The 22,703-nt window shown below is 47.3% G+C and overlaps 1 protein-coding gene across 5 annotated transcripts in view; it reads left to right on the forward strand.

Annotated features, from left to right (window-relative positions):
• The first annotated feature begins 924 nt into the window (after positions 1-924).
• Positions 925-22,703, forward strand: part of LOC106575909 (cullin-4A) — a 28,429-nt gene continuing 6,650 nt past the window's right edge. The window contains exons 1-16 of one of the 5 annotated variants that reach the window (XM_045699561.1): positions 930-1,557; positions 2,166-2,281; positions 4,463-4,566; positions 7,056-7,125; positions 7,243-7,316; positions 7,583-7,745; positions 8,659-8,748; positions 8,894-8,976; positions 9,131-9,198; positions 10,641-10,759; positions 11,234-11,426; positions 11,625-11,840; positions 13,922-14,007; positions 16,849-16,956; positions 17,144-17,257; positions 17,485-17,871. In XM_045699561.1, the coding sequence (XP_045555517.1) occupies positions 1,416-1,557; positions 2,166-2,281; positions 4,463-4,566; positions 7,056-7,125; positions 7,243-7,316; positions 7,583-7,745; positions 8,659-8,748; positions 8,894-8,976; positions 9,131-9,198; positions 10,641-10,759; positions 11,234-11,426; positions 11,625-11,840; positions 13,922-14,007; positions 16,849-16,956; positions 17,144-17,257; positions 17,485-17,649 (1,911 nt within the window). In that variant the 5' untranslated portion in view covers positions 930-1,415 and the 3' untranslated portion in view covers positions 17,650-17,871. Of the gene's footprint in view, positions 1,558-2,165; positions 2,282-4,462; positions 4,567-7,055; positions 7,126-7,242; positions 7,317-7,582; positions 7,746-8,658; positions 8,749-8,893; positions 8,977-9,130; positions 9,199-9,238; positions 9,331-9,446; positions 9,539-10,640; positions 10,760-11,233; positions 11,427-11,624; positions 11,841-13,921; positions 14,008-16,848; positions 16,957-17,143; positions 17,258-17,484; positions 17,872-17,912; positions 17,973-19,449; positions 19,556-22,703 lie in introns of those variants that run through there. The other 4 variants (XM_045699562.1, XM_045699560.1, XM_045699563.1 and 1 more) reach the window with 4 other exon arrangements.

The following is a 22,703-nucleotide window of genomic DNA, read 5'->3' on the forward strand; positions in this document are numbered from 1 at the left end:
AAAACTCCATTCATTTCCCCATAGGCTTTGTCCTTCAACTCTTGGTGGAGTACGAGAGCCTACAAACATATGCTTGGTCTGTTCCAATAGTGTGTGATTGCGGCCCGCAATTCGGGGCGTTCCTTCATATGGGCACGCCCACCTCGAGCATTCCATTGGTTACTGCATGAACGTCCCCCGTCGAGCATCCCATTAATACCTGCATGAACACCCCCCCACCCCTCGAGCATCCCATTGGTTACTGCATGAAGGTCCCCGTTGAGCATACCATTAATAGCTGCATGAACGCCCCCCCCCCCCCACATAAACACAGACACACACAAGCATCCCATTGTTTCCTGCATGAACACACCCCCTCAAGCACGCCATCTTCATGTTTGCATGACACTTTTTATATTCTAGATTTCCTCTGATTGTCTATGCGATTCAAAATTGACCAATAGAAGTATAAAGAGGGGTTCCCAAAGATGCAGCAATGCCCCAAATTGCAGGCTGCAATTACACCTTTCTCGTCTGTCCAAGAAAATGAAATCATTTAAACATGTTTAAAATTAGCAACTAAATGTAGAATACTGTACTCTATCATACCTTTTAATCTAGTTAACTTTTAGAACAGGGTAAACTGATAAAATCACGATGCACCAATCCTGCACCAATTTATATTCCACCATCACAGTTGGAAACACATATTTTCAGCCTTGAGTCTACATCATTTGAATAAGAGTTTTATGTGTTATTGCTTGTACCTAAAATGCTTTTACATCATGCAAAATCGACAAAAGTCGATGAATTTCACTGAAGTAATTGAATAGGAAATGTAATTGGGACCCTTTAAAGATGAACTCTTGTAAGATTTTTTTTTTAAAAGGTCAAAATACTGTTGAAGATTCAAACATCACATGGGTAGAATGCGAATCTCCCAAGATGCACTTGTCAAGGGGGGTGTAGAAAGCCATTTTGTTATGTTTGCTATGTGGCTAGCGCCACATCTCCAGCGGTAGCATAATGCTGGATCATTTCAGATTGAATATAGCTTTTAATTTGTTTCACACATGGAAGTCTGAAATATATAACATTTAATATTTGCCTAATTTTAATACGGGCCAGGGAGGGACGCAGCGGATATACTAAATTGTTTGATTCGCTAACGCGTTAGCTTACTTGAACGAAATCTAATTTTCAGTTGTTCGGTTCATCCAAAGGTTTCCCTGAGTTTTATGGCTTTGGTCTAAGTATCTACTTTTGCTCAAGTGAGGGATCGGACTAAGTGGTGCATCGTAAATGATTTAAGAAACAAGGTCAGAGTTGTATAATCCAACTTTAGGCTCGTTTGAGAGGACGAGTAGAAGTGCCGCTGACAGGCTAACGTTAGCTAACAACTCTTCACAACAACGGCCCTCTGCATTAATCTAATAATGGCAGAAGACATACGACAGGACAAGAAAGCAAACTTCTCTGCTCTGACGGAGCACAACAACAACGGAGTGACGAAGATTTCTGGCCTGGCCTCCAACAAAACTGGCGCCTCCAAGAAATTAGTTATTAAAAATTTCAAAGGTAACGCGTGCTGAATAGCTAGCTAGCTAAACGTTATTTAGCCGTTTTGCCTGACAATCAACTATCTGTTAGTAATTGGCTAACTAGTTAACTCTACTTATGTAACTCCCCATAAATGGCAGCGTAACTAAAGTTCATATTTGAAAGTTGTCCATGATGGCCAGCTGGGTAGCCTAGGACGTTTCTAGACCAAGTTAGCTTGTGACATATTTGAAGCAATTGATAGCCATGGCATGTAAACAACAGAATATTCCGTTGCAACCAGACCCTGGAAATATTGCTCAACTCTGTTTACGTCATCTAGCTAACTTTACCAAGCTAATGACATTCTGGCAGAATAAATATATATATATATATATATTTGCATCCTATTACATTTTTGACATTTGTTGACTGTCCCTGCCAGATATTTACATATGGTTGAGCATGCAAACAATAGTGAACTGTTTACAAACAATATTCTCATTGTTTACAAATAAACTTTACATTTCTCCTCATTTAAATGAGGTACCCAGCTAGAGGCTTAAAAAAACCAATGGTTGCATTGATTGTCTGTCTAACCATTTTGCTTTACCTTGGTGTGGCGTAACTGTGTTGTGTGTTCCCAGACAGGCCAAAGCTAGCGGACAACTACACTGAGGACACCTGGCTGAAGCTGAGGGATGCGGTAGGAGCCATCCAGAACAGCACCTCCATCAAGTACAACCTGGAGGAACTCTACCAGGTCAGGCCTAAAGCATCAAACATCATGCACACAGTGGCACTTTCAGGACATGAAACGCATCGTTTGTGGAGAGCTACAGCCCATATTTGCCTTTCTAAAATAGGCCAAGTTCATGTGCCCACCGGGCCTTGATGACATGCCTATAGCCAAGTCCGTGTTTCCATGTGAATAATATGTACCGATATGGGCACTTTTATTGTCTGCATCTGTATGACACCATTACTCCAGCTGTCTTGTCATGTGACCTGCTGTTCGCCCTTTACTGTCTGTATCTGTACCATTACTCCAGCTGTCTTGTCATGTGACCTGCTGTTCACCCTTTACTGTCTGTATCTGTACCATTACTCCAGCTGTCTTGTCATGTGACCTGCTGTTCACCCTTTACTGTCTGTATCTGTACCATTACTCCAGCTGTCTTGTCATGTGACCTGCTGTTCACCCTTTACTGTCTGTATCTGTACCATTACTCCAGCTGTCTTGTCATGTGACCTGCTGTTCGCCCTTTACTGTCTGTATCTGTACCATTACTCCAGCTGTCTTGTCATGTGACCTGCTGGTTGTCCTTTACTGTCTGTATCTGTACCATTACTCCAGCTGTCTTGTCATGTGACCTGCTGTTCACCCTTTACTGTCTGTATCTGTACCATTACTCCAGCTGTCTTGTCATGTGACCTGCTGGTTGTCCTTTACTGTCTGTATCTGTACCATTACTCCAGCTGTCTTGTCATGTGACCTGCTGTTCGCCCTTTACTGTCTGTATCTGTACCATTACTCCAGCTGTCTTGTCATGTGACCTGCTGTTCACCCTTTACTGTCTGTATCTGTACCATTACTCCAGCTGTCTTGTCATGTGACCTGCTGGTTGTCCTTTACTGTCTGTATCTGTACCATTACTCCAGCTGTCTTGTCATGTGACCTGCTGGTTGCCCCAGCCAGTCTGGGTTGGTGGTGCCAGTCTGGGTCGGTGGTGCCAACTGACACCCTATTCCCTATGTGGTGTACTATTTAGGGTATAGGGTGCCATTTGGGACGTTACCCGATTCCAACTGGGGCAGCATAGATCGGTCCTAGGACACACTGCCTCTCTAGTCTCAAAGTATTGGAGAGGAGCGCTGCTCCATGCCAACCAGCAGGTTCTGTAGCTCACATCAGCAGTCAGTATACCCAACCACCGTGCTGACCATTCACCAGCCTGTTGACTTGGTTAACCCTATCACTCTGACCGTTCACCAGCCTGTTGACTTGGTTAACCCTATCACTCTGACCGTTCACCAGCCTGTTGACTTGGTTAACCCTATCACTCTGACCGTTCACCAGCCTGTTGACTTGGTTAACCCTATCACTCTGACCATTCACCTGCCTGTTGACTTGGTTAACCCTATCACTCTGACCGTTCACCAGCCTGTTGACTTGGTTAACCCTATCACTCTGACCATTCACCAGCCTGTTGACTTGGTTAACCCTATCACTCTGACCATTCACCAGCCTGTTGACTTGGTTAACCCTATCACTCTGACCATTCACCAGCCTGTTGACTTGGTTAACCCTATCACTCTGACCGTTCACCAGCCTGTTGACTTGGTTAACCCTATCACTCTGACCGTTCACCAGCCTGTTGACTTGGTTAACCCTATCACTCTGACCGTTCACCAGCCTGTTGACTTGGTTAACCCTATCACTCTGACCGTTCACCAGCCTGTTGACTTGGTTAACCCTATCACTCTGACCGTTCACCAGCCTGTTGACTTGGTTAACCCTATCACTCTGACCGTTCACCAGCCTGTTGACTTGGTTAACCCTATCACTCTGACCGTTCACCAGCCTGTTGACTTGGTTAACCCTATCACTCTGACCATTCACCAGCCTGTTGACTTGGTTCACCCTATCACTCTGACCGTTCACCTGCCTGTTGACTTGGCTAACCCTATCACTCTGACCGTTCACCAGCCTGTTGACTTGGTTCACCCTATCACTCTGACCGTTCACCAGCCTGTTGACTTGGTTAACCCTATCACTCTGACCATTCACCAGCCTGTTGACTTGGTTCACCCTATCACTCTGACCGTTCACCAGCCTGTTGACTTGGCTAATCCTGTCTTTCCTGTTATAAAGCCACTAAACAGGAAGGGATGACTTCCAGAATTGAGGAATACTTAGTATGTTTCCCTGTCTCTGTTTCAGGCGGTGGAGAACCTGTGTTCGTATAAAGTCTCCCCCACACTCTACAAGCAGCTGCGTCAGGTCTGTGAGGACCATGTCCAGGCCCAGATACATCAGTTCAGAGAATATCCTTCACACTGTGTGTCTGTGTCTTTGTGTGTGAAAGTGTGTTCCTATATCTTTGCCAGTGTGTGTGGATGTTTATAAAAGCCTGTTTGATAGGTTACAAGTCGACTTGATAAGAACATCTGTCATTTTTTATGCTGCATGACAGTGTCTCCTCTGAGGAGATAAACATGTTTTATAGAAATGTTGATTTGTATCGCTGCACCTTGTTTCTTGGCTATTTACATTGTTTTGTTCACAACCTACGTTGTTTTTCAATGTTTGGCTTTGCTTCAACTACCAGTGAAGACGTCAGACTAGTCTACTGTGTTATAACCTGGCTGGTTCCAGCCCTGAATACTGATTGGCTGACAGCCGTGGTATGACATAACATTTTTTACTGCTCTAATTACGTTGATAACCAGTTTATAATATCAATGAGGCGCCTCAGGGATTTGTGGTATATGGCCAATATACCTCAGCTAAGAGCTGTATCCAGGCACCCTGTGATGTGTTGTGCCTAAGAACAGCCCTTAGCTGTTGTATATTGGCCATATACCACACCTCGGGCCTTATTGCTTAAATATCTCACAGCCACACTGTCACAGACCATCCAGCGGCTGGAATACCATCATTGCCACGATAACCTTGGCCTGGGTCTCTCTGATAACACTTGTTTATCTGGTTAGTTGTGACTGGTGGGGCTTAAAAGGAACCTGGCAGCCTCCTGTCTTAGAGCTGTCTTCTCAGCAGGCTGCTGTGTAGTAGTCTCTCTGTACCAGCTGTATGTCTTCTCAGCAGGCTGCTGTGTAGTAGTCTCTCTGTACCAGCTGTATGTCTTCTCAGCAGGCTGCTGTGTAGTAGTCTCTCTGTACCAGCTGTATGTCTTCTCAGCAGGCTGCTGTGTAGTAGTCTCTCTGTACCAGCTCTATGTCTTCTCAGCAGGCTGCTGTGTAGTAGTCTCTCTGTACCAGCTGTATGTCTTCTCAGCGGGCTGCTGTGTAGTAGTCTCTCTGTACCAGCTGTATGTCTTCTCAGCGGGCTGCTGTGTAGTAGTCTCTCTGTACCAGCTCTATGTCTTCTCAGCAGGCTGCTGTGTAGTAGTCTCTCTGTACCAGCTGTATGTCTTCTCAGCAGGCTGCTGTGTAGTAGTCTCTCTGTACCAGCTGTATGTCTTCTCAGCAGGCTGCTGTGTAGTAGTCTCTCTGTACCAGCTGTATGTCTTCTCAGCAGGCTGCTGTGTAGTAGTCTCTCTGTACCAGCTCTATGTCTTCTCAGCAGGCTGCTGTGTAGTAGTCTCTCTGTACCAGCTGTATGTCTTCTCAGCAGGCTGCTGTGTAGTAGTCTCTCTGTACCAGCTGTATGTCTTCTCAGCAGGCTGCTGTGTAGTAGTCTCTCTGTACCAGCTGTATGTCTTCTCAGCGGGCTGCTGTGTAGTAGTCTCTCTGTACCAGCTGTATGTCTTCTCAGCGGGCCGCTGTGTAGTAGTCTCTCTGTACCAGCTGTATGTCTTCTCAGCAGGCCGCTGTGTAGTAGTCTCTCTGTACCAGCTGTATGTCTTCTCAGCGGGCCGCTGTGTAGTAGTCTCTCTGTACCAGCTGTATGTCTTCTCAGCAGGCTGCTGTGTAGTAGTCTCTCTGTACCAGCTGTATGTCTTCTCAGCAGGCCGCTGTGTAGTAGTCTCTCTGTACCAGCTGTATGTCTTCTCAGCGGGCCGCTGTGTAGTAGTCTCTCTGTACCAGCTCTATGTCTTCTCAGCAGGCTGCTGTGTAGTAGTCTCTCTGTACCAGTTCTATGTCTTCTCAGCGGGCCGCTGTGTAGTAGTCTCTCTGTACCAGCTGTATGTCTTCTCAGCAGGCCGCTGTGTAGTAGTCTCTCTGTACCAGCTGTATGTCTTCTCAGCAGGCCGCTGTGTAGTAGTCTCTCTGTACCAGCTGTATGTCTTCTCAGCAGGCCGCTGTGTAGTAGTCTCTCTGTACCAGCTCTATGTCTTCTCAGCAGGCTGCTGTGTAGTAGTCTCTCTGTACCAGCTCTATGTCTTCTCAGCAGGCCGCTGTGTAGTAGTCTCTCTGTTCCACTACGTTTGACATGTTGTTCATTTAGCAGACACTCTTATCAGAGATACTAACAGGAGAAATTAGGTTTACGGTGCTTTGCTTAATGGCACATAGACATATTTTCTCCTAGTCGGCTCGGTATTCTAACCAGCAGCTTTCTGGTTACTGGCCCAACTCTCCTAACCGCTAGGCTACCTGCCGCCCAGGGGGCACTTTGGACCTCTTCAGCCAGCTAGCTGCATACAGCGACACGCTGCTTGGACTGATGGCACATAAAACAACAATGAACATCCCTGTAACGGGGATCTCTATAAACTAACTACAGTTTGTAGTCATCGGAAGGTCATGTTTTTTAACCACAACCTGGTGCGACCCAAGGCCCCGTCCAAAGAGAGAGTGTTTGACTGTTGTTTGATTGAATTGAGGCCTGTTCCTTAACCTTAGCGCCTCACAGAGTCCCTGGACAGCCTGTCTTTCCTGAAGAGGATGAACCGATGCTGGCAGGACCACTGCAGACAGACGGTTAGTCAGACAGCCTTTATCTCACCTTTGTGTTTATCATGTGACATTTCATCTGTCTAAAGTGTATGTTGTAGATTAGTCTGATGTAAGTGTGTTGTGTAACCTGGTTTACTGCAGATCATGATCCGGAGTATCTTTCTGTTCCTGGATCGTACCTACGTGCTCCAGAACTCCCTGCTCCCCTCCATCTGGTAAGAGCCTTGTCCACTAGCTATTAGAAACACACACATTCATCCATTCTCTGGCAAACGGCTTTTCCTGTTCTGAGATGGGCAACGTTTGTTTCTGTCCTCTGACAGAGACCATGTCTGAAATGGTTCCCTATTCCTTACGTAGTGCACTACCTTTGACTAGGTCCTGATTGGGCTAAAAGAGTTCACTGTGTAGGAAATAGGGTGCCATTTGGGATGCAGACCGTTACTGTTCACCGTCCACCGTGACTGTGTGTGTTCCACAGGGATACCGGGCTGGAACTCTTCCGGAACCACATCGTGAGCGACGGGGCTGTCCAGAAGCGCACGGTCGATGGGATCCTGGAACAGATCGAACGTGAACGCAACGGGGAGACCGTGGACCGCAGCCTTCTCCGCAGCCTACTGGGCATGCTCTCAGATCTGCAGGTGATTGGTCAATGCTTCATAAAGCTTGTCTTACCATTTGGCCAATGAACCAATCAAGTCAAGGCAGTCAATTGCTAGTCATATGAGTGCATTTTCTTAGCAGTCTAAAACTATTGTTCCATAGGCAGATAGTATGTAGATTCTCTAATCTCCTGGTGTCTATTGTCTCTCTCCTCAGGTCTATGTAGATTCTCTAATCTCCTGGTGTCTATTGTCTCTCTCCTCAGGTCTATGTAGATTCTCTAATCTCCTGGTGTCTATTGTCTCTCTCCTCAGGTCTATGTAGATTCTCTAATCTCCTGGTGTCTATTGTCTCTCTCCTCAGGTCTATGTAGATTCTCTGATCTCCTGGTGTCTATTGTCTCTCTCCTCAGGTCTATGTAGATTCTCTGATCTCCTGGTGTCTATTGTCTCTCTCCTCAGGTCTATGTAGATTCTCTGATCTCCTGGTGTCTATTGTCTCTCTCCTCAGGTCTATGTAGATTCTCTGATCTCCTGGTGTCTATTGTCTCTCTCCTCAGGTCTATGTAGATTCTCTAATCTCCTGGTGTCTATTGTCTCTCTCCTCAGGTCTATGTAGATTCTCTGATCTCCTGGTGTCTATTGTCTCTCTCCTCAGGTCTATGTAGATTCTCTGATCTCCTGGTGTCTATTGTCTCTCTCCTCAGGTCTATGTAGATTCTCTGATCTCCTGGTGTCTATTGTCTCTCTCCTCAGGTCTATGTAGATTCTCTGATCTCCTGGTGTCTATTGTCTCTCTCCTCAGGTCTATGTAGATTCTCTGATCTCCTGGTGTCTATTGTCTCTCTCCTCAGGTCTATGTAGATTCTCTGATCTCCTGGTGTCTATTGTCTCTCTCCTCAGGTCTATGTAGATTCTCTGATCTCCTGGTGTCTATTGTCTCTCTCCTCAGGTGTATAAAGAGTCGTTTGAGGAGCGTTTTTTGATGGAGACTAACAGACTGTACGCTGCAGAGGGACAGAGGCTGATGCAGGAACGAGATGTGAGTGACAGCCGCCAATCAAGTGCTTTAATTCCATATTATGACCACGCCCCTATATAGATGGCATACCTGGCTTTCTCCTAGTGACGGTCATAAGTGACGTGTGTGTGTGTGTGTGTGTGCGTCCGTCCGTCCGTCCGTCCAGGTGCCGGAGTACCTGCATCACGTGGCTCGTCGGTTGGAAGAAGAGAACGATCGTGTCATCAGCTACCTCGACCAGAGCACTCAGTAAGACCCGCCTCTTCCTCCACACCCCTTAGACTGACAGGCCTGTGGTCCAATCAGAGTACACTAGATCATCTCACAGATTTGAACCACTTTACTTTCTCTTTCACCCCCTCCATCTCTTTATCATGTCTCTCTCTCTGTTTGTATTCAACAGGAAGCCACTTATCTCTAATGTAGAGAAGCAGCTGCTTGGAGAACACATGACGGCCATCTTACAGAAAGGTATCTATCAGCAGTATGTGATATTGACCCTCTCCTCCAGGTCTCAGTATTCTGTTAGACGGTAACCGGGTGATATTGACCCTCTCCTCCAGGTCTCAGTATTCTGTTAGACGGTAACCGGGTGATATTGACCCTCTCCTCCAGGTCTCAGTATTCTGTTAGACGGTAACCGGATGATATTGACCCTCCCCTCCAGGTCTCAGTATTCTGTTAGACGGTAACCGGGTGATATTGACCCTCTCCTCCAGGTCTCAGTATTCTGTTAGATGGTAACCGGGTGATATTGACCCTCTCCTCCAGGTCTCAGTATTCTGTTAGACGGTAACCGGGTGATATTGACCCTCTCCTCCAGGTCTCAGTATTCTGTTAGATGGTAACCGGGTGATATTGACCCTCTCCTCCAGGTCTCAGTATTCTGTTAGATGGTAACCGGGTGATATTGACCCTCTCATCCAGGTCTCAGTATTCTGTTAGACGGTAACCGGGTGATATTGACCCTCCTCCAGGTCTCAGTATTCTGTTAGACGGTAACCGGGTGATATTGACCCTCTCCTCCAGGTCTCAGTATTCTGTTAGATGGTAACCGGGTGATATTGACCCTCTCCTCCAGGTCTCAGTATTCTGTTAGATGGTAACCGGGTGATATTGACCCTCTCCTCCAGGTCTCAGTATTCTGTTAGATGGTAACCGGGTGATATTGACCCTCTCCTCCAGGTCTCAGTATTCTGTTAGACGGTAACCGGGTGATATTGACCCTCTCCTCCAGGTCTCAGTATTCTGTTAGATGGTAACCGGGTGATATTGACCCTCTCCTCCAGGTCTCAGTATTCTGTTAGATGGTAACCGGGTGATATTGACCCTCTCCTCCAGGTCTCAATATTCTGTTAGATGGTAACCGGGTGATATTGACCCTCTCCTCCAGGTCTCAGTATTCTGTTAGATGGTAACCGGGTGATATTGACCCTCCCCTCCAGGTCTCAGTATTCTGTTAGATGGTAACCGGGTGATATTGACCCTCCCCTCCAGGTTTCAGTATTCTGTTAGATGGTAACCGGGTGATATTGACCCTCCCCTCCAGGTTTCAGTATTCTGTTAGACGGTAACCGGGTGATATTGACCCTCTCATCCAGGTCTCAGTATTCTGTTAGACGGTAACCGGGTGATATTGACCCTCTCCTCCAGGTCTCAGTATTCTGTTAGATGGTAACCGGGTGATATTGACCCTCCCCTCCAGGTCTCAGTATTCTGTTAGATGGTAACCGGGTGATATTGACCCTCTCCTCCAGGTCTCAATATTCTGTTAGATGGTAACCGGGTGATATTGACCCTCTCCTCCAGGTCTCAGTATTCTGTTAGATGGTAACCGGGTGATATTGACCCTCTCCTCCAGGTCTCAGTATTCTGTTAGATGGTAACCGGGTGATATTGACCCTCTCCTCCAGGTCTCAGTATTCTGTTAGATGGTAACCGGGTGATGGAGCTGGCTCTGCTCTACCAGCTCTTCAGTAAGGTGAAGGGAGGACTCCCCACTCTGCTGCAGCACTGGAGAGACTACATCAAGGTACGCTCTCTGTCTCGCTCTCCTCTCTCTATACTACTCTCACTCCGGTCTCTCTCTCTCTCTCCTGTCTCTCCTCTCTCTATACTACTCTCTCTCCGGTCTCTCTCTCTCTCCTGTCTCTCCTCTCTATACTACTCTCACTCGGTCTCTCTCTCTCCTGTCTCTCCTCTCTCTATACTACTCTCTCTCCGGTGTCTCTCTCTCTCCTGTCTCTCCTCTCTCTATACTACTCTCTCTCCGGTGTCTCTCTCTCCTGTCTCTCCTCTCTCTATACTACTCTCTCTCCGGTGTCTCTCTCTCCTGTCTCTCCTCTCTCTATACTACTCTCTCTCCGGTGTCTCTCTCTCCTGTCTCTCCTCTCTCTATACTACTCTCACTCGGTCTCTCTCTCTCTCCTGTCTCTCCTCTCTTTATACTACTCTCACTCTGAAAGACTTCTATTGATTCCTTTCTCACTGAGATGTCTCCTAACAGAGTTTTGGTGGTGAGATTGTGGGCACCCCAGAGAAGGATAAGGACATGGTTCAAGACCTGTTGGACTTTAAGGATAAGATGGACAACGTGGCTCAGGGCTGTTTCAACAGAAACGAGAGCTTCATCAACGCTATGAAGGAGGCCTTTGAAGCTTTCATCAACAACAGACCCAACAAACCTGCTGAACTCATCGGTGAGGACAAGACCGCTGTGTGTGTGTGTGTGTGTGTGTGTGTGTGCAAAGAGTCAGGGCAGGAGATATTTAAAGGCACCTACCTGGAATCTTAAAACGAATTGCTTATAATACCAGTCAGAGGTCCAACGCCTGGTATGTTGATATGAGTGTTTCCTGTATGTTTTATCTAACTGGCGATGTCCTGTCTCTGCACAGCGAAGTACGTGGACTGTAAATTGCGGGCGGGCAACAAGGAAGCTACCGAGGAGGAGATGGAGAGGATTCTAGACAAGATCATGATCATCTTCCGCTTCATCCATGGGAAGGATGTGTTCGAGGCCTTTTATAAGAAGGACCTTGCCAAACGCCTGCTGGTTGGGAAGAGTGCCTCCGTGGACGCTGAGAAGTCCATGCTGTCCAAACTCAAACACGGTAAGTTGTCCAAACACTATGATAACGGGATACAATGCAGTGATCTCCAATGCAGTGTTATGATATGTGTTGTAGCAGGCTTTGTCTGTGGGTAGGGACTAAAACTAACTTTTTGGTCTACCAGCCACTCCAGTTTTATTACCAGACAAAATATTGTTTTGTTACAAAAGAAACCAATGAGCAAGCTTTGTAATACTTCCAAAACAAATGTATTACTAGTAAGAAGTGATGTGGTATAGTGCTAATCATTTGAACAAACCTTTTTAACCAAAATATCGCAGATGAGACATGTTAAGCCGCCCCTTTAAGGGCGGCAGGTTACCGTGGCAACGATGGTACTCCAGCTGCTGCTGCCTGTGAGATATTAGAGTAGATGGTCTGACTCGTAGCTGACGTCTTCACTGGCAGATGAAGCAAAGTCAAACATTGAAACTCAAACGTAGCTTGTGAACAAAACAATGTAAATAGCCAAGGAACACAAGTTCTCACTTCAGTGGACTTTCCAGTAAATTAGACTTCTATGCCTGTGCATCTTGAGCACTTTCAATCCCAGTGTTCACAGCTCCCCAGCCAGGCATTGTTGCTGTGCCTCACTGGATATATATATATTTTAGAGGATACCTAGTTCTTTGTGATTATCTACCATCTGAAACAAAACGACACAGTTACTGCATCATTTATTTAGTTATAAATGTTCTCCTACTTGACTTCTAACTACATGTTTATTTGTAAATGTAAGTGAAATGCTCGAGCTCTGTTGCCCTGACCACCCACCAACATGGCTGGTGACATGGACGTCTCTACCCACCAACATGGCTGGTGACATGGACGTCTCTACCCACCAACATGGCTGGTGACATGGACGTCTCTACCCACCAACATGGCTGGTGACATGGACGTCTCTACCCACCAACATGGCTGGTGACATGGACGTCTCTACCCACCAACATGGCTGGTGACATAGACGTCTCTACCCACCAACATGGCTGGTGACATGGACGTCTCTACCCACCAACATGGCTGGTGACATGGACGTCTCTACCCACCAACATGGCTGGTGACATAGACGTCTCTACCCGCCAACATGGCTGGTGACATGGACGTCTCTACCCACCAACATGGCTGGTGACATGGACGTCTCTACCCGCCAACATGGCTGGTGACATGGACGTCTCTACCCGCCAACATGGCTGGTGACATGGACGTCTCTACCCGCCAACATGGCTGGTGACATGGACGTCTCTACCCGCCAACATGGCTGGTGACATGGACGTCTCTACCCGCCAACATGGCTGGTGAAATAGACATCTCACCCACCAACATGGCTGGTGACATGGACGTCTCTACCCGCCAACATGGCTGGTGAAATAGACATCTCACCCACCAACATGGCTGGTGACATGGACGTCTCTACCCGCCAACATGGCTGGTGACATGGACGTCTCTACCCGCCAACATGGCTGGTGACATGGACGTCTCTACCCGCCAACATGGCTGGTGACATGGACGTCTCTACCCACCAACATGGCTGGTGACATGGACGTCTCTACCCGCCAATGTCAAAATCTACCCGCATTTGGCCGGTGTTTTTATTTTAGGCCCTGTGTCTGTGGGATAATGTCAAATGTCCTCCGGCAGATTCTGATTGTTGCCTCAGCAGGGAGGTTAGCCCATCGGTGGTTTGTCACTACCGCTGGTGTGTGACTGTAAACCACCACCACAGTCAACAGGTCATGCAATGTATTTAAGCAGTAAGGCCTGTAGCAGGTGTGGTATAGGGCCAATATACCATGGCTAAGGGCTGTTCTTAAGCACGACGCAACGCGGAGTGCCTGGATACAGCCGTTAGCCGTGGTATATTGGCCATATACCACAAACCCCTGAGGTGCCTTATTGCTATTATAAACAAGTTATCAACGTAATTAGAGCAGTAGAAATAAATGTGTTGTCATACCCGTGGTATACGGTCTGATATACCACGGCTGTCAGCATTCAGGCCTGGAACCACCCCGTTTGTAATACTCTATAAAACTTGTTAACAGGAAGTGAGTGTGATGGTTTGTGACTTCCTGTCCCTGCAGAGTGTGGAGCGGCCTTCACCAGTAAGCTGGAGGGGATGTTTAAGGACATGGAGCTCTCCAAAGACGTCATGATCCAGTACAAACAGGTTAACACACACTCCTCAATATCACTGAAGTAGTTACTGTAATATACATTTACCACCAGGGAATCATAGGTTAACACACACTCCTCAATGTCACTGAAGTAGTTACTGTAATATACATTTACCACCAGGGAATCATAGGTTAACACACACTCCTCAATGTCACTGAAGTAGTTACTGTAATATACATTTACCACCAGGGAATCATAGGTTAACACACACTCCTCAATGTCACTGAAGTAGTTACTGTAATATACATTTACCACCAGGGAATCATAGGTTAACACACACTCCTCAATGTCACTGAAGTAGTTACTGTAATATACATTTACCACCAGGGAATCATAGGTTAACACACACTCCTCAATGTCACTGAAGTAGTTACTGTAATATACATTTACCACCAGGGAATCATAGGTTAACACACACTCCTCAATGTCACTGAAGTAGTTACTGTAATATACATTTACCACCAGGGAATCATAGGTTAACACACACTCCTCAATATCACTGAAGTAGTTACTGTAATATACATTTACCACCAGGGAATCATAGGTTAACACACACTCCTCAATATCACTGAAGTAGTTACTGTAATATACATTTACCACCAGGGAATGATAGATGCCATCTGACTTGAGACAATGTTGTCGTCACTCCTCCGTGACGCTCGTCTTGTAGGTCAATTCCTCCGTGACGCTCGTCCCTCAACCCATCTGTCTTGTAGGTCACTCCTCCGTGACGCTCGTCCCTCAACCCATCTGTCTTGTAGGTCACTCCTCCGTGACGCTCGTCCCTCAACCCATCTGTCTTGTAGGTCACTCCTCCGTGACGCTCGTCCCTCAACCCATCTGTCTTGTAGGTCACTCCTCCGTGACGCTCGTCCCTCAACCCATCTGTCTTGTAGGTCACTCCTCCGTGACGCTCGTCCCTCAACCCATCTGTCTTGTAGGTCACTCCTCCGTGACGTTCGTCCCTCAACCCTTCTGTCCTGTAGGACGTGGAACTCGTATTTGAATATTTAGTGTCCACCATTTTAAAATCAAAACATACTGTAGTACCTCATTGTTTTATTTCACTGCGCTCTCGGTATGACTCCATGAAATAGGAAGAATAACTAGCTAAATTATTACAAATGTTGTGACAGGGATTTATCAGTTTGCAATTGTGAGAAGGAAGAAAACGGGTATCTGTCTCCTGTACAAGTTGTGTGGCAGGACGTTGGTCACCAGTGCCGTGACTTTCAGCTGTGGAGCTGTTGTAGCTAGCCACCCTACTGACATGGCTACAGTTGTAGCTAGCCACCCTACTGACATGGCTACAGTTGTAGCTAGCCACCCTACTGACATGGCTACAGTTGTAGCTAGCCACCCTACTGACATGGCTACAGTTGTAGCTAGCCAGCCTACTGACATGGCTACAGTTGTAGCTAGCCAGCCTACTGACATGGCTACAGTTGTAGCTAGCTAGCCTACTGACATGGCTACAGTTGTAGCTAGCTAGCCTACTGACATGGCTACAGTTGTAGCTAGCTAGCCTACTGACATGGCTACAGTTGTAGCTAGCTAGCCTACTGACATGGCTACAGTTGTAGCTAGCTAGCCTACTGACATGGCTACAGTTGAAGTCGGAAGTTTACATACACTGAGGTTGGAGTCATTAAAACTCGTTTTTCAACCACTCCACAAATTTCTTGTTAACAAACTATAGCTTTGGCAAGTTGGTTAGGACATCTACTTTGTGCATCACACAAGTAATTTTTCCAACAATTGTTTACAGACAGATTATTTCACTTATAATTCACTGTCACAATTCCAGTGGGTCAGAAGTTTACAAACACTAAATTGACTGTGCCTTTAAACAGCTTGGAAAATTCCAGAAAATGTCATGGCTGTAGAAGCTTCTGATAGGATAATTGACATCATTTGAGTCAATTGGAGGTGTACCTGTGGATGTATTTCAAGGCCTACCTTCAAACTCAGTGCCTCTTTGCTTGATATCATGGGAAAATCAAAAGAAATCAGCCAAGAACTCAGAAAAAAAATGGTATTCGTCCACAAGTCTGGTTCATCCTTGGGAGCAATTTCCAAACGCCTGAAGGTACCACGTTCAGCTGTACAAAAAATAGTACGCAAGATTAAACACCATGGGACCACGCAGCCGTCATACCGCTCAGGAAGGAGACGCGTTCTGTCTCCTAGAGATGAACGTACTTTGGTGCGAAAAGTGCAAATCAATCCCAGAACAGCAGCAAAGGACCTTGTGAAGATGCTGGAGGAAACAGGTACAAAAGTATCTATATCCACAGTAAAACAAGTCCTATATCGACAACCTGAAAAGCCACTCAGCAAGGAAGAAGCCTCTGCTTCAAAACCGCCATAAAAAAGCCAGACTACGGTTTGCAACTGCACATGGGGACAAACATCAAACCTTTTGGAAAAACGTCCTCTGGTCTGATGAAACACAAATGGAACTGTTTGGCCATAATGACCATCGTTATGTTTGGAGGAAAAAGGGGGAGGCTTGCAAGCCGAAGAACACCATCCCAACCGTGAATCACGGGGGTGGCAGCATCATGTTGTGGGGGTGCTTTGCTGCAGGAGGGACTGGTGCACTTCACAAAATGGATGGCATCATGAGGATGGAAAATTGTGGATATATTGAAGCAACATCTCAAGACATCAGTCAGGAAGTTGAAGCTTGGTCGCAAATGGGTTTTCCAAATAGACAATGACCCCAAGCATACTTCCAGAGTTGTGGCAAAATGGCTTGAATGTATTGAATCAGGTTGTCTGTCTCCTCCAGTACATGAATGTATTGAATCAGGTTGTCTGTCTCCTCCAGTACACCCAGAACCAGAGTGAGCCCAGCCAGCTGGAGCTGACGGTCAACATCCTCACCATGGGCTACTGGCCCTCCTACACTCCTATGGAGGTCCACCTGCCCCCTGAGGTATGTCTGTCTGTCTGTGTGTGGTTGGGTGGTGTGTATGCTAGCAAAAAGTATTGAGGAAGGTATGAATCTAATCTGAGTGTTGGTTAGGTTTTATGAAGCCTATATAAAGTTTCTCTCCCCTCCCTCCTCGCTCTTCCCCTCCCTCCTCGCTCTTCCCCTCCCTCCTCTCTCACGCTCTTCCCAGATGGTGAAGCTCCAGGAGGTATTCAAGCTGTTCTATCTGGGGAAACACAGTGGCAGGAAGCTCCAGTGGCAGCCCACCCTGGGCCACGCTGTTCTGAAGACTGAGTTTAAAGAGGTGAGACTGAAAGGGATCCCTACAATAGTGCTTCTCTGGTCCTCAAATACCCACCAGGTTAAACATGCTGGGATACAATAGAAATGGTAGGTGAAGACCAGAGCAACACTGTCCTAGAAGATGGGCAGCTTTCTTTGTTTGAAATGTTACATTTGTAATGTGTTTTTTTACCAAGGAGCTGCAGGTCTCTGTTCCAGACGTGTCTCTAACTGTGTGTCTGTCTACAGGGTAAGAAGGAGCTGCAGGTCTCTGTTCCAGACGTGTCTCTAACTGTGTGTCTGTCTACAGGGTCAGAAGGAGCTGCAGGTCTCTGTTCCAGACGTGTCTCTAACTGTGTGTCTGTCTACAGGGTAAGAAGGAGCTGCAGGTCTCTGTTCCAGACGTGTCTCTAACTGTGTGTCTGTCTACAGGGTAAGAAGGAGCTGCAGGTCTCTGTTCCAGACGTGTCTCTAACTGTGTGTCTGTCTACAGGGTAAGAAGGAGCTGCAGGTCTCTGTTCCAGACGTGTCTCTAACTGTGTGTCTGTCTACAGGGTAAGAAGGAGCTGCAGGTCTCTGTTCCAGACGTGTCTCTAACTGTGTGTCTGTCTACAGGGTAAGAAGGAGCTGCAGGCTCTCTGTTCCAGACGTGTCTCTAACTGTGTGTCTGTCTACAGGGTAAGAAGGAGCTGCAGGTCTCTCTGTTCCAGACGTGTCTCTAACTGTGTGTCTGTCTACAGGGTCAGAAGGAGCTGCAGGTCTCTCTGTTCCAGACGTGTCTCTAACTGTGTGTCTGTCTACAGGGTAAGAAGGAGCTGCAGGTCTCTGTTCCAGACGTGTCTCTAACTGTGTGTCTGTCTACAGGGTAAGAAGGAGCTGCAGGTCTCTCTGTTCCAGACGTGTCTCTAACTGTGTGTCTGTCTACAGGGTAAGAAGGAGCTGCAGGTCTCTGTTCCAGACGTGTCTCTAACTGTGTGTCTGTCTACAGGGTAAGAAGGAGCTGCAGGTCTCTGTTCCAGACGTGTCTCTAACTGTGTGTCTGTCTACAGGGTAAGAAGGAGCTGCAGGTCTCTGTTCCAGACGTGTCTCTAACTGTGTGTCTGTCTACAGGGTAAGAAGGAGCTGCAGGTCTCTGTTCCAGACGTGTCTCTAACTGTGTGTCTGTCTACAGGGTAAGAAGGAGCTGCAGGTCTCTGTTCCAGACGTGTCTCTAACTGTGTGTCTGTCTACAGGGTAAGAAGGAGCTGCAGGTCTCTGTTCCAGACGTGTCTCTAACTGTGTGTCTGTCTACAGGGTAAGAAGGAGCTGCAGGTCTCTGTTCCAGACGTGTCTCTAACTGTGTGTCTGTCTACAGGGTAAGAAGGAGCTGCAGGTCTCTGTTCCAGACGTGTCTCTAACTGTGTGTCTGTCTACAGGGTAAGAAGGAGCTGCAGGTCTCTGTTCCAGACGTGTCTCTAACTGTGTGTCTGTCTACAGGGTAAGAAGGAGCTGCAGGTCTCTGTTCCAGACGTGTCTCTAACTGTGTGTCTGTCTACAGGGTAAGAAGGAGCTGCAGGTCTCTGTTCCAGACGTGTCTCTAACTGTGTGTCTGTCTACAGGGTAAGAAGGAGCTGCAGGTCTCTCTGTTCCAGACGTGTCTCTAACTGTGTGTCTGTCTACAGGGTAAGAAGGAGCTGCAGGTCTCTGTTCCAGACGTGTCTCTAACTGTGTGTCTGTCTACAGGGTAAGAAGGAGCTGCAGGTCTCTCTGTTCCAGACGTGTCTCTAACTGTGTGTCTGTCTACAGGGTAAGAAGGAGCTGCAGGTCTCTCTGTTCCAGACGTGTCTCTAACTGTGTGTCTGTCTACAGGGTAAGAAGGAGCTGCAGGTCTCTGTTCCAGACGTGTCTCTAACTGTGTGTCTGTCTACAGGGTAAGAAGGAGCTGCAGGTCTCTGTTCCAGACGTGTCTCTAACTGTGTGTCTGTCTACAGGGTAAGAAGGAGCTGCAGGTCTCTGTTCCAGACGTGTCTCTAACTGTGTGTCTGTCTACAGGGTAAGAAGGAGCTGCAGGTCTCTGTTCCAGACGTGTCTCTAACTGTGTGTCTGTCTACAGGGTAAGAAGGAGCTGCAGGTCTCTGTTCCAGACGTGTCTCTAACTGTGTGTCTGTCTACAGGGTAAGAAGGAGCTGCAGGTCTCTGTTCCAGACGTGTCTCTAACTGTGTGTCTGTCTACAGGGTAAGAAGGAGCTGCAGGTCTCTCTGTTCCAGACGTTGGTGCTACTGATGTTCAACGAGGGGGAGGAGTTCAGCGTGGAGGAGATCAAATCAGCCACTGGCATAGGTACAGCTCCTCCCTCTGTCTGTCTGTCTTCATAGGTACAGCTCCTCCCTCTGTCTGTCTGTCTTCATAGGTACAGCTCCTCCCTCTGTCTGTCTGTCTTCATAGGTACAGCTCCTCCTCTGTCTGTCTGTCTGTCTTCATAGGTACAGCTCCTCCCTCTGTCCCTCTGTCCCTCTGTCTGTCTGTCCCTCTGTCTGTCTGTCCATCTGTCTGTCTGTCCGTCTGTCTGTCTTCATAGGTACAGCTTGTCCCTCTGTCTGTCTGTGTCTTCATAGGTACAGCTCCTCCCTCTGTCCCTCTCTGTCTGTCCCTCTCTGTCTGTCTGTCCATCTGTCTGTCTGTCCGTCTGTCTGTCTGTCCGTCTGTCTGTCTTCATAGGTACAGCTTGTCCCTCTGTCTGTCTGTGTCTTCATAGGTACAGCTTGTCCCTCGGTCGTCTGTCTGTCTGTCTGTCTGTCTGTCTGTCTGTCTGTCTGTCTGTCTGTCTGTCTGTCTGTGTCTTCATAGGTACAGCTTGTCCCTCTGTCGGTCGGTCTGTCTGTCGGTCGGTCTGTCTGTCTGTGTCTTCATAGGTACAGCTTGTCCCTCTGTCGGTCGGTCTGTCTGTCTGTCTTCATAGGTACAGCTTGTCCCTCTGTCTGTCTGTCTGTGTCTTCATAGGTACAGCTTGTCCCTCTGTCTGTCTGTGTCTTCATAGGTACAGCTTGTCGGTCGGTCTGTCTGTCTGTCTGTCTGTGTCTTCATAGGTACAGCTTGTTTGGTCTGTCTGTCTGTCTGTCTGTCTGTCTGTCTGTCTGTCTGTCTTCATAGGTACAGCTTGTCCCTCTGTCGGTCTGTCTGTCTGTCTGTCTGTGTCTTCATAGGTACAGCTTGTCCCTCTGTCGGTCTGTCTGTCTGTCTCTTCATAGGTACAGCTTGTCCCTCTGTCGGTCGGTCTGTCTGTCTGTGTCTTCATAGGTACAGCTTGTCCCTCTGTCGGTCGGTCTGTCTGTCTGTGTCTTCATAGGTACAGCTTGTCCCTCTGTCGGTCGGTCTGTCTGTCTGTGTCTTCATAGGTACAGCTTGTCGGTCGGTCTGTCTGTCTGTCTGTGTCTTCATAGGTACAGCTTGTCCCTCTGTCGGTCTGTCTGTCGGTCGGTCTGTCTGTCTGTGTCTTAATAGGTACAGCTTGTCCCTCTGTCTGTCTGTCTGTCTGTGTCTTCATAGGTACAGCTTGTCCGTCTGTCTGTCTGTCTGTCTGTCTGTCTGTGTCTTCATAGGTACAGCTTGTCTGTCTTCATAGGTACAGCTTGTCTGTCTTCATAGGTACAGCTTGTCTGTCTTCATAGGTACAGCTTGTCTGTCTTCATAGGTACAGCTTGTCTGTCTTCATAGGTACAGCTTGTCTGTCTTCATAGGTACAGCTTGTCTGTCTGTCTGTCTGTCTGTCTGTCTGTCTGTCTGTCTGTCTGTCTGTCTGTCTGTCTTCATAGGTACAGCTTGTCCCTCTGTCTGTCTGTGTCTTCATAGGTACAGCTTGTCCCTCTGTCGGTCTGTCTGTCTGTCTCTGTCTGTCTGTCTGTCTGTCTTCATAGGTACAGCTTGTCCCTCTGTCTGTCTGTCTGTCTTCATAGGTACAGCTTGTCTGTCTCTGTCTGTCTGTCTGTCTGTCTGTCTGTGTCTTCATAGGTACAGCTTGTCCCTCTGTCGGTCTGTCTGTCGGTCGGTCTGTCTGTGTCTTCATAGGTACAGCTTGTCCCTCTGTCTGTCTGTGTCTTCATAGGTACAGCTTGTCCCTCTGTCGGTCTGTCTGTCTGTCTGTGTCTTCATAGGTACAGCTTGTCCCTCTGTCTGTCTGTCTGTCTGTCTGTGTCTTCATAGGTACAGCTTGTCTGTCTTCATAGGTACAGCTTGTCTGTCTTCATAGGTACAGCTTGTCTGTCTTCATAGGTACAGCTTGTCTGTCTTCATAGGTACAGCTTGTCTGTCTTCATAGGTACAGCTTGTCTGTCTTCATAGGTACAGCTTGTCTGTCTTCATAGGTACAGCTTGTCTGTCTTCATAGGTACAGCTTGTCTGTCTGTCTGTCTGTCTGTCTGTCTGTCTGTCTGTCTGTCTGTCTGTCTGTCTGTCTGTCTGTCTGTCTGTCTGTCTGTCTGTCTGTCTGTCTGTCTGTCTGTCTGTCTGTCTGTCTGTCGGTGTCTTCATAGGTACAGCTTGTCCCTCTGTCGGTCTGTCTGTCTGTCTTCATAGGTACAGCTTGTCTGTCTGTCTGTGTCTTCATAGGTACAGCTTGTCCCTCTGTCGGTCGGTCTGTCTGTCTGTGTCTTCATAGGTACAGCTTGTCCCTCTGTTGGTCTGTCTGTCTGTCTGTCTTCATAGGTACAGCTTGTCTGTCTTCATAGGTACAGCTTGTCTGTCTTCATAGGTACAGCTTGTCTGTCTTCATAGGTACAGCTTGTCTGTCTGTCTGTCTGTCTGTCTGTCTGTCTGTCTGTCTGTCTGTCTGTCTGTCTGTCTGTCTGTCTGTCTGTCTGTCTGTCTTCATAGGTACAGCTTGTCCCTCTGTCTGTCTGTCTGTGTCTTCATAGGTACAGCTTGTCCTTCTGTCTGTCTGTGTCTTCATAGGTACAGCTTGTCCCTCTGTCGGTCTGTCTGTCTGTCTGTCTGTCTGTCTTCATAGGTACAGCTTGTCTGTCTTCATAGGTACAGCTTGTCTGTCTTCATAGGTACAGCTTGTCTGTCTGTCTTCATAGGTACAGCTTGTCTGTCTGTCTTCATAGGTACAGCTTGTCTTCATAGGTACAAAGGTCTACATGAATTTTCTCTGGTCCTTTCCTTAGATCAAACTAACTACTCTCCTTATTTATCTCCAGTTTAGATTGATTAGGATCCCCTTTAGCCGATGCCAATGGTGACAGCTAGTGTTACTGGGCTCCGACACATCATGAAGAAGACATTCCAGACTGATTTTACAATGTACAAACATTTAAACATTAACATGTAGTCTTGTCATTGTAACCAGAAAATAAAGTAACATCACGGCACCAGGCCTCTCCCCATGTGACCTGCCTGTTGTCTGTCCGTTCCACGTACATGTCAGTACACACACACACGTAGGTCACATGGGGAGAGTCGTGGTGCCGTGATGTTTGCTGTCCACTTGCGC

The sequence above is a fragment of the Salmo salar genome, chromosome ssa17 (genome assembly GCF_905237065.1).
Source record: "Salmo salar chromosome ssa17, Ssal_v3.1, whole genome shotgun sequence".
Lineage (NCBI taxonomy): Eukaryota > Metazoa > Chordata > Actinopteri > Salmoniformes > Salmonidae > Salmo > Salmo salar.